Source organism: Orbicella franksi, chromosome 2, assembly GCF_964199315.1.
Source record: "Orbicella franksi chromosome 2, jaOrbFran1.1, whole genome shotgun sequence".
Lineage (NCBI taxonomy): Eukaryota > Metazoa > Cnidaria > Anthozoa > Scleractinia > Merulinidae > Orbicella > Orbicella franksi.
Window position 1 is genome coordinate 28,899,888 of NC_138146.1, and position 11,854 is coordinate 28,911,741.

At 38.4% G+C, this 11,854-nt stretch overlaps 1 protein-coding gene across 1 annotated transcript; it reads left to right on the forward strand.

Annotated features, from left to right (window-relative positions):
• The first annotated feature begins 6,649 nt into the window (after positions 1-6,649).
• LOC145479135 (uncharacterized) lies at positions 6,650-7,294 on the forward strand. The gene has a single exon (XM_081457392.1). It carries the CDS (start codon positions 6,656-6,658, stop codon positions 7,292-7,294), a length of 639 nt encoding a protein of 212 aa, XP_081313518.1. The 5' UTR covers positions 6,650-6,655.
• Positions 7,295-11,854: the final 4,560 nt, after the last annotated feature.

Sequence of the window (11,854 nt, forward strand, 5' to 3'; positions counted from 1 at the left end):
ATGACTTTTACAGTAGATATAACAAAAGAAACTGAGAAAAAAGAATCCTCGTCGTTTGTGCACGCATAAATCTGGTTAAGAATTATGAGTGTGAGAAGAAAATGTCCCTGGAATAACATTTTGTCGGCAGTCCATCTTCTTCTAAGTATTTTTTCTTGCCTTAACTGCGTCTTGACGAAATTATTAATTCCCCCAAACTCTTCATGCCCGGAGCAAAACTAAAGTTAATATTTTCTCTAGCTAATGTCGAAGATTAGGTGTTGATAAGCAAGGTTAGCCTGAAACTCCATGAAAAATAAAATGGATGATGAACCTGAAAGAAAGAAGTATAGGAGAGATGATCACCCATATAGGCCCATATCCTAAGATAATCCCTCTCAAGTTCTTTTTAGACACGGTACCAGGTCCTTCCGCGTATAACGTTGACACAGACATTACGTGGATGTTTCCGTGATTAACTCTCTTACCTCTAAATCCTGTCTTGATACTGAATGATTTTGTTCAGCTAGTTTCATTTAGGAATTCCATTAATAAGCCAATGCATAGACAATTGCAAGTTCTAAACAAACTGACCCCGAGATACATAAATTAAAACGGTAACTTATCGAGCCTAGCATTTTAAATTTACAACAAGAACATGAAAACAAGTAGTCTAAAACAGCCGAGAAATACTGACCTCAAGTTTAAAAGATTAAAAGACTTTGCAAAAGAAACGTTTGGCGCGGCTATCCGTTTACCTTGGGTGCCAGAAGACTTTTTTGTTTTCGTGGCGAAGGCGATAGCGGCTTCGCCACAAAAACAAAGAAGAAAACCTCTGGCAGCCAGGGTACTATCCGTTCTGACTTCCGTTCTGACTTCCGCTATCCATTAAAATTAAAAAAAAAAAATGTAAATATTTTGATATAATCGGATAAAATGTCAAAAAACCAGACATTTCCAGGCTGGTTCCTAGGGTCCTCTCACTCTCGAGGTTATTATCTAAATGCAAAGTCATTTTGGATTCCCTTCAGATGTAGGGTCTGATGTCCGAATGTTCAGACGGGCCTTAAAATTCGGTCCCTCTAGAGTACTACAGAGTAACATCTCAAATGGTGTAAACAGTGTAAGTACTATATGTAATGTAACCAATCATATTTTGGAAAGTAAGGAATTAAATCTGTAATTGTAAGTATTATAATTAAGTAGTTTCTTTTTCGTTGCTGTAATTGTTATTTGTTATTTGTTATGTAGTTGTTAATTGTATGTAAGCAAAGGACAATTATCCCGTCGGTAGAGTAAACGGTTAATAAAGGAATTTATTTATTTACTTAGTTGATTGCAAGTACGTTTGTATTGTTTTTGTTTTGTTTTTTCTTAGTGTAAGTATTTCTTTTTTCTTTTTTGTAACCGATTTGTGTTCAATAGAGTTCAATATTACTAAGGAAAAGCACTACGGAAGTTCAGAACGGATTACTGACACCAGTATTTGGAGAGGATTGTAGTATCCCTCCCCCCCCCCGGGTATTTATAGCGGGTAAGCGATTGGTGTAAGTAAGTCAGTAAGTAAGTAAGTAACAACTTTATTTTTCGAGGGTAGCACATCAGAATAAAGACTGATAAGCCAGTTGCCCTCAACCTAAATTACAAATATTAATAATACTAAGATAAATACAGCAAATTAAAAATTAAAAAATACCGGGAAATAAGAAAAAGTATACACATTAAAATTTTGGGATAAAAAATACATTTACACACGTTGAAACCGGGCTAAAAAATACTTTTTAAGAGCAGTTTTAAAAGCGTTAACGGTGTCTTTCTTTCGTAAATGTGCACGCATGTACGTGTGCACGAATGCAGGTATTGGAACATGGTTTTTAGAGGTTGTTGCCTGACACGTCTCTTAGCCAGGTGGGCCTAGTTCGTACTAAAAATTCTAATTTGGAATCTTTGATCTGATCTTCCTAGAAGATGAATTTCCATGAAGGAAATCAATTTCAAAATTAATACGTTAAAAATAACCTACGTTTAAGAGGTGAGCGCAGACAGATGCTTTTATTACAAACCGTGCAGAATGTGGCACGACAGCGCACAATCGCGTCTAAGAGACACTGTTGTATGTAGTAGTTGTTTCTTGTTTCCATTCTATTTTACACTTGAAAACATAAGTTGAGGGAACTTGCGAGTTTAATCTTCTGCTGCAGTATTCATATCGATATCGTGAGAATGCCACAAAATGTAGCTTTAAAAACACTTCAAACTGTATCAAGTGCTTCTTTTCGCCGAATTTATATTCTTGATTGATTGGAAAATGCTTAGCGAGAAATTTTTTGCTGATTTCGATTTAGAGGGATGTTCATGACATAGCCATAAATCGTTAAGACGTATGTGACCAGTACGCTAGCCTATACTAGAAAAAAATATTTAAGTACCCAAACATGTTATAAAGCTTTATGGCTTTGTAGATATTTGCCATCAGTTAAAGGCTATTCACAACACCACGAAATATGTACCTTACTTAAGGTGGAGCCACGAAGAGAAATCAGATTGCCTAGTTTAATTTACCGTCAGCTTTGAGACTTATAATTGCAGAACATGATCCAGTGGATTTCATTTTCGCATGACCTTTCTTGCTGTAGAAATACTAAGTTAAAGACAGCTAATTAAATATGCATAAATTAGTCTCTAATGAACATTTTTGCTGGAGGTCCTCCTCACTTGAAGGGAATTAAAAAGATTTGACCTACTATTTTTGCCATAATCATTTACTTACAACTCTCTTCTATCCTACTAGCTTTCGGGGTTGTCGCCGCTGCACTTTTAATTTACTCCTTAAAAAAACTTTACGCCCTCAGTGTCGATGAAAAGTGGTGATGTTTTAAAATATAAAGAGAATATTCCAGTCAGCTAGTTATTGTTAATTCAGCCCTGTTCCGATTCCGCGAGAAAAATTTTTAAACATATGATGAAACAAACCTTTCTGAAGAAGTCGACTTTCTGTAAAATCCTGCTACCACAGAGACTGAGAACTATCAAAAGGCATACAAACGTTCAAGAATTTGCTGAACAGCGAGAGAAAACGTGAAGAAAACAGTCTGGATTGCAAAACCTTTGACGTGTATAATTTATTATTATTATGCTGTCTATATTCAAAACAAATATTGTCAAACCATTCGAGGTTATATTTTTTGTAACTTGTACGGGTTGTGCCTGCTGTGCACACGCAATGTTCTCCTCACTCTTTGCACATCTGAAATTTCACGTGCATACTGCAAAATCAAGTAGCTCATGAAATATAACTTAAGTACAAGTAGTTTTGTCCTAGCTCACAACGTTTTTCTCCTTGATTTGATGGAATTCTAAATCGTTTTAACTTCACTCGGACTCTCATCAAAGCTACAGACTTTGGTCAACTGAAACATTTTCCGCCATGTAATTTCTTGAGGTCTGCTTGCATGTAGACATATGTTATGCTTTACTTTCGCTCTTTTGTTATCTGAAAAGCCCTATAAAATTGTTTTTGTTGGCGATTTAACTCTTGAAACTTCATTCTGCGTTTATAGATTTTGACGCCGAGGTAATTCAAGAAACTAGGTTTGTCGTCAACAGCATTCATAACTTTCGTCACCTCAAACCTTCTTCGAAGGGATTACCTACCGGCAAGCTTACTTTATAAGGCACAGAGTTGGTTACTCGGGAAAATGTGACCTCCTTTGATTGGTCGGTAAACGTTACAGAGAGCAGTTAAATCGGGTTCGAAACGTCACTACCGAGCAAGAAAATGATTCAAAACTGCATGAAGTAAATTTCTGTCGTTTGAAAGGAAAATGTCCAAGATACATTTGAGAAAAGCGGATTCTTTTAAAGTTAAGTTTTACCTCTATCGACTAATTTTAAGGAAGCCGAGAAAGAAAGTCTAGAGTTTACCGCACAGATAACTGATCGCAAATAGGATAAAATAAACTAAGCGACCTGACCGCGTCATCCAGCGCGCCCTCGAGTTCCCCTCCCTCTCCCAAACAAACCCCTCCCCCGGCTCACAGTTTATCTTGCGCGTCCGAAGTCGCCTGATCTCCGCACTGAAATGAAATGTCGTGAGTTAATACCTGAAGTGTTTTTAGTGAGATCCCGCGTTTAAAATTGGAAGCTGGGAAAGGATTTTGTATAGATTTGTTATGTCAAAAAAGCATGTTTAGAGAACACTAATAAAACCTTACAACCTGACACGAAAAACGGCTTATCTATTATGACAATCGCTTGCTGAGGAAAGAGTTGGTGCGGGGAAAGCGGCCTTTGCTCTTTACTTCTCAATCGACTCACCGATGGAAGAAACATGACGACGGAAACCCAACAATATCCAAGTAATTTATCATAGCTATCGCTGGGACCAAAATTATTATCTAATTAACAAATTGACGTCAGTTTTTTATGCGTCTGTCCTGTTATTGATCACGAATGTCTTCAAGTAAAGAAGCTTCGACTGTGCTCTGTTCTGTTGTAAAACACGCAGAAAACGGAAGAGCACTAGACTACGAGTAGACCCTCTTTCGCTTAGTCCGTCGTGCGTGACGCGAAAGAAAACCGCGAGAAAAAAATGGCCGCGCGAAATCCTGGAGGCGAGGAGCACGCGAAAGGAGGGACTACCGCCTAAGCCCAAGAGTTTGAATTATGCGTTGCTCTCACAACGCAAGAATATGATTGGTTTATGTTAGGAGCGTTGACAACGTGTTGTCAACATTCGAGATACCTGTGACGTCTTGCAGGAATGTTTTGGAACCGGAGCAAATCGAAGCGTTGGAATCGCGCTTCGCAAGCCGTGATGTTCTTGCGAATCTGCGAACAGGGGCTTTGGAAAGATTTAAATTTATCCAGTGTTTTGTTTGGCAAAGCTTTCTGCCTCCACCCCGACTGCGAGCGTGTTAGTGATTTCGCCGCTCAACAGCATCGTCTAAGTCAGCGAATATAAATTCACTGAGCTTGGCCTTTCTGCCGTCCATTTGAAAGATTGAAATTTTCCGCTGCTATCGGCAAACATTTCACCGCAGTTGGAGGATCTCCTATGTATAATGTATACTGTATAATGTATAATGTAAATTTTCGGTTGAAACTCTGTTGAAATTTTCGCAATAACTTTTAGACGCAGCGAAAATCGTTACAAGAGGCCTCATTCGCCGTCTTCTTTTTAAAACTTCTTTGACAGTTTCGCTGAACGAACACTGAACGAAGATATACTTCTCACGGCATATGTTTTTGCCTGGCTACTTGAAGAGTAGAGTAGAGCAATTTTATTCAGATCTCCCGGGGCTACTGATAACAGGCGATAACAAGAGGACGTCAAGATGAGAAATCCTACACCGAAAAATCACTCGGCCGTGAAAGGGCAAACTCTTGGGCTTAGGCGGTAGTCCCTCCTTTCGCGCGCTCCTAGCCCCCAGGATTTCGCGCGGCCATTTTTTTCTCGCGAATTTCTTTTGCGTCACGCACGACGGACTAAGCGAAAGAGGGACTACTCGTAATCTAGAAGAGCACGAAAGAAAAGTAGGGGGAAGTCGAGTGTTTCTCCCTACTTCTTGAGTGCTCTACCGCTTCCTAAGTGCTTCACAACAGAACAGAGCACAGTCGAGGCTTCTTTATTTGTTAATTACATGAAACAAAGTAAAATACCAAATTGTACCAAGGGTAATTTACGGTAGTTTGCTATTTTTTTTTTTTTTTTTATAAAAAAAAAAGGGTAATTTACATACATACATTGTATTTTTAGGGTCAGTGTGCCTGGAACTCGTCCATGCACCGATATCCACATGGCATCCATATGGCATTTATTTCATGATAAAGAATCCAAAAATTTCCCCACGCATTCGGCTGAATTTTCAAACCAAACTTTAATTTCCAAAAGTGGCGTCACCGTGCTCTGTTCTCTGATAAAGCATGTTCGAATTGTTTAAATAATTTGATTGGCTGACGAGACGACAGCTATCAATCACAAGCTGGACTTCGGCTAACCTTTCAGTTTCGATTGGCTTTCGTGAGAAGAACTATGAATCGAAGTTCGCTCTTTAGTTTGATTTTTAAATAAAGATCTAAAGGCAGATAAAGGTTTCTGACAAGAGGAATCCGCAGAATCCGGCCGCATTGTGGCTCATGAAAACGTGCACTTTTCCAATGGAAATTACTAAACAAGAAGCTCATAGCTTGCTGATGAAATGCGAAATGCTGAGTTGTATTTGAAAGGAGCTACAGTTGTTTACTGCTTAAAGCCGCTTGCAGTAAGATGATGATGATAATAATAATAATAATAATAATAGTAATAAATAAAAATAGCAAACTTTATTGAGCACTTTTCATACAAACTTGAATCTTACATGTATCTGGTAAAAAATTCAGTAATAGTAATAATAGTAAAATAACAATAATTTGGGTCAAATTTACCAAAACTCCGAAGCAAGGCAAAGCATGGCACGCAAGGAAAGGCTGATTTCCCTATAATCGTTACAGTACGACGAGGGCATGGATCAAACATCAAGGCACTGAATTCCGGATAAATTTCAGTTCATCGCAACGATGGCTGCTATCTTTAGAGAGTGCTGATGATACATAGTCCCCGATAATCTTGCTATCACATGCAAAACCGGAATCTTAAGTAGTTGTTTGGTTTTATTTTCATCACGTTTATTACGACATGTCAGCAAACGCAGGTGGATGGACTCTCATTGCTCGGTTTGCAAACGCTGACATAAAAAACTGGATGAGAGATGATGCTTACTGGTGGCATTGCATCCACACTTCACAGGGGTCCCCTACAAGCACGTCAAGTAACTATGACAGGATATCTGAAGCATTTTGGAGAGTTAAAGGAAGTGAGATTAAAATCACACGCAACGGTGACAGCTCAAACACTGCTCTCCTTCGCACGTATACTAACTGCCTCAGTGGAAACACTCTCAGGGGCTTCTTGTCCAGTTATGGCAAGTTCAGTTATCGTAACGTTTGGTTTAACGATAAATGCCTTGGAAGCTGTCCGGTGTATTATGGAGGCTCGTATAGTTCTACAGCAAGCTTCAATCAAGCATACTGTTATGGCAATCTTCAGAGCCACGATCGCATTGGTTTCTGGTGTCAGTGGGATGGCAGTGATGGTTCGGTGATGATGTTTGGAGGAGGAGGAAGTGGATGTTACCGAGCAGATCACGGCATCGGTATCACCGAGAATAATGAAGGAGATTTTGAAGAATGTTCCCAGAGTGGAGAGGAAGATTTTGGTCATGAAACCCGTAGTTCCGTCGCTACTTCTCACTCCTTGAATTTATGGCTTCGTTAAAACCAAGAACAAACATAACGCATTCAATTTCGTACGCATCGTTTTTGAGTTCTGCGACATAAAAATGAGTAAAAATATAAAATATTTATATTTTTGTAGAAACAATGCCTTGAACAAGATATATACATAACAATGCAAGGATTTGCTGTTTACTCAGCTTGCATGCGAAATAGTGCATTTGCTGTAATTGAATTCATGATGAGCAGCATTTTTAGTAATTTAATTCAAGATTAAGTAAGACCATAAGTTTACTGTCAGCTTTCCCCTGACGAAGGGTTTGCGCTCAAAACTTCAGCTTCACAAACTCACTACAATAAATTTGCCATATTGGAGGTGTTTACATAAGAAAAGAGTTCAACTTCCACAGGATTGGTTTCGAACGCCGACATGGCCGCCGTTTCATTGTATTAGAACACCAATATGACTGCCGTGACTCGTGTGAAAACGCTCCATTGTCCACGTTGGTATCATCAAGCTAATAATCGAGAGAACATAGACGCGTCCTGTAGTTTCAAAGTGTGTCGAAATCTGAATTTAGTCACTGTAAAAACATTGCCGGTATGTTGTTTGGTTTCAATTTCCTAATATCTAGTGATCGTTACGATTAAACAAGTTTTTACCCGGGATCAACTTGTTTATACTAATCGTCAAGAAATTAATAGACCGTATTGTTCATTTTACTTTTAACGGCGTTGACATCGACTACGCTTTGTCTCGTATCGCAACATTCATCGGATAAACGAAACATATTTTAAGTGCCGAGCGAGTTAACATTGTTAATCTGCACTGAGAGTGTTTGTTAGCCTTTAGCTCTGTATACAGTCGGGGGAACAAGCACAAATCGATGACGAATCCTAGTCTTCCTCGGAGACCAGACCGGAATGAACCGGAGATTTTCTTCTCAAGGTTGTTAAGCTACTGATAGTAATATTTTTTATGAGTGCGAAAGCCAAAGGCCATTGTTGCCCGTGCTGTATATTTCTATTTACCTGATGTCTAACGGTTTATGCCTTGACTCCATACTGTTAACTTTCAGTTAATGTTAACTTGCGTCAATGTTTTTTAGGGAGCTTAAAACACGACGACGACGCCAAAGAGAACGTCACCAAACGAAAGGTTTAAGGTCTCGTCCACACTACGCTGGAGGAGTTTGAAAATGGAGGGTTTAACTCGTTTAAAACGCATCAAATGTTTTTCGTGCACACCACGCCGGAGAAATTTGGAAACGCAACAATCACTGGTCATTTTACATTTTTGTTTGAGTAAATTTCGGGTGGACAGAAGGCCTAACCGGAGAAATAAAGCTACGTTTTCAAAATCCTTTCGGCATATTGTGGATGAGGCCTTAATCAAACAAACAAACAAACAAACAAACAAACAAACAAACAAACAATTATTGAACGAGGTTGAGCAAGATATTGTGATTTGTCAGTGGCGAGTAGATGAATTATTTGCTGAAGCCGAAGGCTGAGGCAAATAAATGATCTGCAAAACCCTGACAAATCAAAATATTTTACGATAACCGAGTTCAATAGTTGGGTTGTGTCCTGGTGTACCGGTACACAGAGGGAATAACCATTGTACTCCTTTCTTTACAAACCTTTGTTTACCTGTTGAACATTGTTGGGTCTTTTGTATCGGTTCTTGTGAACCGGTACACGGGGACAGAACCAACAGTTGTTTTATCATTCGATCACCAAATTTGTTTTGATATTTAAATCACTCTCTGACAGTTCAGGGAAGAGATCTGTTATTTTTCATACAGGAGCGTGTTTACAATTACGCAAGAGCAGAATACTATTTGCAACAAAACACATTTAGACAGTATTACGCATGAGCGGGCTGATATTTGCGGGCAGTTATTTCCAGGTCACGTGGTGGGCTCTTGGCCAACAAAAAGGAAGGAAAATATGCAACAAATGATAATAGTTCTTCACGTGCGCTTCTTACCCGTCATCTGCTAAACAGCAATGTGAAATGACCAAGTTCGGAGTATTTTGGAGAACGTGAACCGCCATGGCTATTTTTTGGTATCTTCATTGCATATTTAGCCTGAACAAGTCTTTAGACCGGTAGGCGTACTGAGCAGATCTACAAAGTTGAAGGTAAAATATAGATTCATTTTTTTACAAGGCGTTGTCCTCGGTTTCGCCGTCGTCATGGCTGAGGAAACCGAAAATAGCAAATGCTGGGGGTCAAAACAGTTTACCGTAGTTTTCTTACCCATTGCCTACTCTGTGTTATCTTCAAAGCGTGTAATTTCTTACGCTAAATCAATTTACAGATTACTTTAAAATGAGTGCAAATTACTAGATGCTTATATCCAAGATTACTTCCATCGGTTAAGGGCATAATCATAAACAGCGCTATGTCCGTAATCGTTTCATGCTTGGCAAACGTTTCTCTAAGGTTGCAAGGTTTGTTAACGAGTTATTTCTTAAAGAAAAAAATGACGTTGAAGATATACCTTACTTCAATCGTGTTTAGCTTGGTTTCATTTAAGGAATGCCATATACATGTCATGTCGATGCTTGGACAAGTTCCAGACTCACTGGCGTAAAGATATAGCCTCATCTACACGAGCAATTTTTATGTGGCAATGTTTATATGAAAAAAATATTTGATCGAGTAGATGACACAGCAAATATTTGTCAACAGTTCAAAGTTTAGTGCGCCAGTAGTGACTTTGGACAGCAGGGATACGCAGAAACAAGTTAGGGCTGCTTAGTCGCCTCCAAAAATCTCGGTACTTACGGACATATTTGCCGCATTTTATGTGACGAGTCGTCTACACGGGCGATTTTTCGTATGTGATAACTTTTATTTGTCAAATGAAAGCTAACATGTTAGCATTTCAGTAAATATATTTCTCACATAAAAATTGGCCAATTTTACTCATCCTCACGAACAAATAAGAATTGCCACATTAAATTGTCACATAAAAATTGTCACATAAAGACGAGGTTTATATCATCGAGTCTAGAGGTAAGAGCATTTTACGAAAGAAAACGATAGATCAACAACATTAAAAAAAAAAACGAGCTGCCGAATAAACGTACTACATATTTGCAAATGAAGCTCGTGTGCTTTAATAAAAAAAACACTCAGAAGACATATAGACGACCCAATCTGTCAGATCGTGTTCATCACGTGATAAAAATCAAAACTTGCAGAGCAAAGTGAAAGAACAGCTGCCTTGACCCAGCCTGGTCACTCTAACTGGCATTTCTTCTTTGATGTGTAAAATTTCTCCTTAACTTTTATTTCAAAAAGCGCATTGAATTTTAACAGGACTCGTGCGTAATTCTCCCTAACCAGAAGACAATGGCAGTTACTTAAATAGGTCATGTTCGATATATCAATATTCTAACATGGCTGCGAGGCTTTCAGGACAAACTTCTATATTTGGTGTTGTTTTCTTTGTATCCAAGTCTCTTTTAGGAATTGAGAGACAAAAGAAACTAAGAAAATTTACGATTTTTACCCGAGAGCCTCGGAGCCATGTTAGAATATTGATAAGTCGAGCGTGACCTATTTGCTGTGGCTTTTCATACTCTAATAAGATTTTGCCAAGTCATAAATTCTCTTCAGCTGCGTTCCGGAAATAAAGATAGTATTTTCTCTTGGCAATACCAGAAACATTGATTTAGGCTTCAAACAAAATCATTTTAAAAAATATCACGACGTTAAAGTGGTAAACTTGAACACTGCAGTCTAAATTAGTCTCTCTATCAGCTCAGAGACCCTCGAAAAAAACACCATATTGCTATATTAGTGTGCAGTGGCTGGAGACCATCTGACTTGACGACATTTTTCATTTCTCCGAATATTGAGATTATAAACTGATTATTCATTATTTAACGTAACTTGATAAAAGAAAACAAGATTTTAAAGCAAAAGTAATGTCCCAAGTTTGAAAAAATAAAAGTGATACAGATTAAGAGGAAAAAACGAAGATAAATCACTAAGGCTGGACAGATCAATCCCAGGTGAGGTTCAGGAATTCACCTTGTTTGCCAATTGCGCACGCAAACCGAGTGAAAGTGCAAAATTAAACATTACAGGAGTGATATAATGAAGAAGTGACCATACTATAAAAGTATTCAGGGATCAAAACAGCTAGGCTGTACTTGGTCCCAGTTGTGCAATGAATTGCGCCTGAAACTTTGTCTTGGCACGTGTGGTATTAATCACTGGCAAAAATTCACCATAGAAAAGTTAATCTGTTAATACGCGATGAACTTTAAACATCGTTAATCTGTTTTCTTAAGGCAAAAACAAAACAGTAGTTCTTAGAATAAAATATATGTTTAGGCGCATTCCTTTATAATTACGTTGTTCTCACGTGACTTCGGCGATCAAATTCTATATTCTCTAGACTTGCGCGAAACATAGCACTGTACCGAGTTTAACATTTATCAGTGCCCTTTCTTTGTTATCCGACTTGGATGGGATCGCAGATTCTCTCCAGGTCTTATACCCGGAAAGAAATAAAGAGAATATTATTTTTGATCACCTCCAATGGAACATATTTATAGGACATTTTTTTACAATATTTGT

Bases quoted from the DNA above. Each gene is read 5' to 3' on its own strand.
- LOC145479135 (XM_081457392.1), top strand. From the start codon at position 6,656: ATGTCAGCAAACGCAGGTGGATGGACTCTCATTGCTCGGTTTGCAAAC.